At 48.5% G+C, this 4,571-nt stretch overlaps 1 protein-coding gene across 1 annotated transcript in view; it reads right to left on the minus strand.

The window, feature by feature from the left end:
- Positions 1-2,771: 2,771 nt before the first annotated feature.
- Positions 2,772-4,571, minus strand: part of CCN1 (cellular communication network factor 1) — an 81,861-nt gene continuing 80,061 nt past the window's right edge. Inside the window, exons 5-8 of the mRNA XM_009635081.2 lie at positions 4,474-4,564; positions 3,780-4,127; positions 3,437-3,639; positions 2,772-3,327 (exon numbers count right to left, since the gene is read on the minus strand). Coding sequence (XP_009633376.2) covers positions 3,028-3,327; positions 3,437-3,639; positions 3,780-4,127; positions 4,474-4,564 — 942 coding nt within the window. The 3' untranslated portion in view covers positions 2,772-3,027. The remainder of the gene's footprint in view (positions 3,328-3,436; positions 3,640-3,779; positions 4,128-4,473; positions 4,565-4,571) is intronic.

The raw sequence follows: 4,571 nt of genomic DNA on the forward strand, positions 1-4,571 counted from the left end.
CCGAAGCAGGGCTGCTGCGGAGGGGACAGCGCTGAGGCCGGGCTCTCCTGGTGCCCACCCAACTTAGAGGAGCTCGGCGCGGCACAGGGGGCTTCATTTTCAGGGCTGGAACTACTTGATGGCATTGAAATGCACTGAAAACGTACTGCTCCTGATCAGGTGCGTTATTTGTTATGTTCCTAACTCCTTAACTTTTAGTATTCATCTTGGAGAAGAATATTGATATTGTAGTTTTTGACCAAGAAACAAAATTACGGTTGTGCTCATTATCCTCACCTGTAAGCCCTGCTGGTTACACTTAGAGGAACCCCTGGTTTTATCATTTATATTTTCATGCCTAGGATTTAGGGTTTTTTTCTGCTGGAACAAGAGAGGGTATAAAGATTTCAAAGCAAGCGCGAAGATGATGTACAAAATAGGAAGCCGATTCCTTTTACAGTGTCGCGAATTGCGCGGTTTAGTAGCTTTGCCATGTAATTGTGAAATGGAAAAAGTGAAGAGAGGACTGCGTGGGCGATGATCCGGTGGTGCGAGATCGCGGCTCTGGAAGACGCGCAGTTCATTTTAGCGGGGTTCCTTCCCACTCTTTTACAGCAGGGATAGTTTCATTTAGTGTATTTTATTCTCACGCTTGGCACGATCTGCTCCGCGCAGCCCTTCCTCTCCCAACAGTACGTTTTTCTAGTGAGCAGATTACAGGACCACCCCTCTGCTTGACGAAACGTGGAGAGCTCAAAGTGCTGGTTGTAAAACCCTGGGCCAGGCTCGATCCATGCTTGAGGCAGGAATTGTAGGGGCCGCGTCTTGCAGACGTACATCCTGCGCGTGGGGTATGGCCGTGCGCGCGTGCAATCTTTGGGGGGACCGTTCCGTACGTCGGTGTGAAGGTGGGCATCATTCAAGCGACGTAAGCGACGGCGGGGAACGCGCCTGCGGCCTGAGCAGCACGTCCGCGTCCTCTCGCCGTGCAAACCTGGTGATTCCTCAGTGAGCGGCGGAGGTGGTGACGTGCGCGGTGCTGGGTGCAAGTGGAAGCCAAACAAAAGCGCTTCGCTGCGTTTTACGCGTTTGCTGTCAACAAACACTGCGCAGGCAAGTTTAGATACAGCTGAGACTGGTGGCCAGGTGGTGAATTCCAAAACAGCTCAAGTTTTGAATGCCTTCGGGGAGAGAACTTGACTGAGCAGAAGAGCGACGGCTGTAATTTCTCAGGCAAAGCATTAGCTGCCAGAGATGAGCTTCTGAGATATTTGGCCATTTATTTTATTGAAATATTTATGTCTAATCCAATAAAAAGTTGACTCTTAACTATGCGACTGGATGACTACTGACTGTATGACACTGGCTGTCACAATTCTAAAACCTCAAAAATCAGTCTCTGTTTTTTTGTGAGAAGCAGCCTGCTTGCTAAAGACTCTGGGAGGGTATTTTGCCAGAGGAATAACCAGTGACAAGGAAGAGGAAAAAAACCAAACCCAACCTCTTGCAGGTTTTTTTTCAGTCTTCGCTGTAGCGCAGCTTTATGCTAACAGGCGTAGTACAAACGCGTGGTGCTGCTTTCTCAGGTCCTCCTCGAGTTCATTTTTTTTTTTTTAAATGTCATTTTGTTACTGCCTGCCAGCAAGCTACCTCACGTCTCCCTCGGTTAGCCAAATGTCATCCGTGTCCCACAGTATAAAGTGTAATTACGTATTTAAAAAGTGGGAAGGGGAAGGTAAGGAAGGGAGGAGAGTGGCTGCTTTGCCTTTTACTCTATTGGAGAAGTACTTGAAATTCCTCACATTCTTCCCCTGCTAACAGTATGTTTACTTTTCATCACTGGGTTATTAGGATTAACAAAAGTCATTGCTTCAAGCTCATTTGATTTGAATTTAGTGAAAGCAGACTACCTCCTGCAGACTGTAGGAAGCATTCTTCTGCCACAGTAATGTATTAATTAGCAAAAAAAGCAGCCACAAAAAAAAAAAAAAAAAAAAAGTGAGACCTGACACCCCGCTTCCACCCCGATGCTGAGCATCGCCATGCATGTGCTGCATTCTAATGAAGTACCTTATGTTGCAAATTCCAGGACGGTTTGAATAATCTGACAGTCTAATTAACATTTCAGACTCTGGATCCAACATTTGCTTTCAAGGCCGAGCAGCTTTTTCTGTATCTACTTTCTCGAGCAGGGGGCTGCAGGCACCCCTTCAGCATGGCATTTGCCCCAAGAATTAGACTCAGCTTTCTCAGCCATTGCTGCAGCAGAGCTCCTTTTAATTTCTGGAGCACCTAAGCTTTTCAGAATTCAAAGTTTTCACAGAAAGCTCTCACATTTGCTGTATTTAAGTCCATTGCCTATCACAATGCTCTACTGCGAGGAGTTAGGTAAATATTTCTTTATTAAATGATTAATTCCATAAATAAATTCTTTTAATTCATTGAATATAAAATTAAAATCATTTACAACTTATTCCAGTATTACAGGGGCTGGAAGGGGTGTAAAAAAAAAAAAAAAACAAAAACAAACCTCAAAGAAAAACAAAACGAGCTACAGTTTGATAAATAAAATACTTAGCTTTAAAACAACTGATTTCTGTTTGCCATTAAACTACAGTTGGTACATAATAGCTGCCACTGTGAACACCCCACAAGTGCCCACCTCAGGAAGGAATGTAACTTCCAACTTGGTTGGGAAAGGGTTGGAGAAGATGGAGGGAGGGGAGAGAAGCATCGTGTTAAACTGAACAGGATGGGGGGGGGGGGAAGGTTTTCATAACCAGAACAAAACATTTATCTGATCACTTACAAACAGAAAACAGTATATAATTAGATAAGGTGCTCCAAAAAGAAGCAGTAAAGTTGCTCCAGTACTATGAAGCTTTAAGTATGCTTAAATCTCTGTTGCATTAGTGTCCAGTCGCACAGTGCACTCTTGTGACATCTCAACGTTGCCCTCAAACGGGCAGGGCACCATTTCCATCAAAGGTCCTTTCTCCATCGCTGGTTACTTCAAAATTCTCTTTAGCATCCCACCCCCAACACAGCTTAGTCCCTGAATTTGTGGATGTCATTGACTAGTCTGTAGTAGGGATAAGCTTCGTTCGCGTGCGGGCAGTTGTAGCTGCATCGGCAGGACTGGATCATCATGACGCTCTTGGTGAAGGTTTCTCCGTCGTCGCAGCGGAACCTGATCTTGACAGTCCTGGTCTGCTGAGGCGTGCAGCACCTGCCATCCACGCAGGAGCCACAGTACTTGGGGCGGTACTTCTTCACGCTAGAACATCCGGCATAAGTGAACTTCACTGGGGACGGGGACTTCCTAGTCTTGGTACATTTTTTTCCCTTCTGTAAAGGAGAGGCAGTAAGACCGTTAGCGGGAGCTTCTCCTCCAGCCTTCACCCTCTACCCGAAGCAGTTTGGAAAGAAGAGAAGCACCGGAAGAGCCTGTGTTTACCTTTAGGGAGGCGTAGCTAGGCTCGCCACATGGCCTCACTTCGCATATCCTGGTCTCTTTGATGAGCTTGCAGTCGGGATTGTCGTTGGTAACCCTCGTAGAGATGCCGGTTCCACACGTCTTTGAGCACTGGGACCAGGAGGTTGTTTGCACGATGCATTTGGGATTCTCAAAAGCTCGGCTTTGTGGCTCGGATCCAAAGACTGGAACAGAAAAGGAGGGCTTAGCCCAAATGCATCCTTCTCCGCTGGGTTTCTTTCTTTCCATCGGGGGTCTAAGGAGTTCATACAGCCATCCCCCCGCCTCCTCCCCATCACCGTCGCACAGACCAGCCCATACTCACCAGGTAGCATTTTCAGGCCTCCTTTCACAATGGCAATTAGCTCATTGTTCCTGGTTAGTTCGCCTTCGGAATCGTCCAGCCCAAACTCTTTGCTGAAGAAGCCTTCCAGCTCATCCAGCACATCCTTGCTTTCATCGCAGACCCACTCTTCGCAGCACTGCCCGGGGACTTTGACCAGCCTGGGGCTGGGGCAGCCCAGGTTAGGAAGAGAGAGCTCCTGGGGGCAGAGCGGGATGCAGCCCACAGCTCCATCTATGCATGTACACTGGTGTTTACAGTTCGGCTGGAAGCTTTCGCCGTTCTGGTAGATCTTGGAGTTGTATTCACACGGTCTCCCCTCGGACTGCGCTGCAGAGATCGACAGAGAGGGGAAAGGAGGGAGTCAGCGGTGGGAATCGCCGGTTTCGGCACAGGTATTTGCTGGGCTGTTAAATTCGATTTACGGCGGAGCTCCCTACAACCCCCCGGGGATGCGGGGCCAGAACAATAAGTTAGTCAGGAATCACTTTTCCTTCTGCGCGTTGAGCGCAGCCCAGACATACTGAATCGCATTCCAGACTGCTGAAGTCATGTGCCTTTCTGCCAAGCTACCAACAACAAAGCATAACCATACATGGACTCGAAGTTACTAAACTCCGGCGCTACGGGGACCGGGGTTCGTTCTCCCGGGGGAGGCGGGGGGCCAGCCGCTTACCTCTGCAGATGCCCTTCAGCGCGGCGGGGCTGGCGCCGAAGTTGCACTCCAGCCCCTTGGTGTGGTCGCAGGGCTGCGCCCGGCTGCAGTCCTCGTTC

The sequence above is a fragment of the Egretta garzetta genome, unplaced genomic scaffold (genome assembly GCF_000687185.1).
Source record: "Egretta garzetta isolate BGI_Z169 unplaced genomic scaffold, ASM68718v1 scaffold43, whole genome shotgun sequence".
NCBI classification, from domain to species: Eukaryota; Metazoa; Chordata; class Aves; order Pelecaniformes; family Ardeidae; genus Egretta; species Egretta garzetta.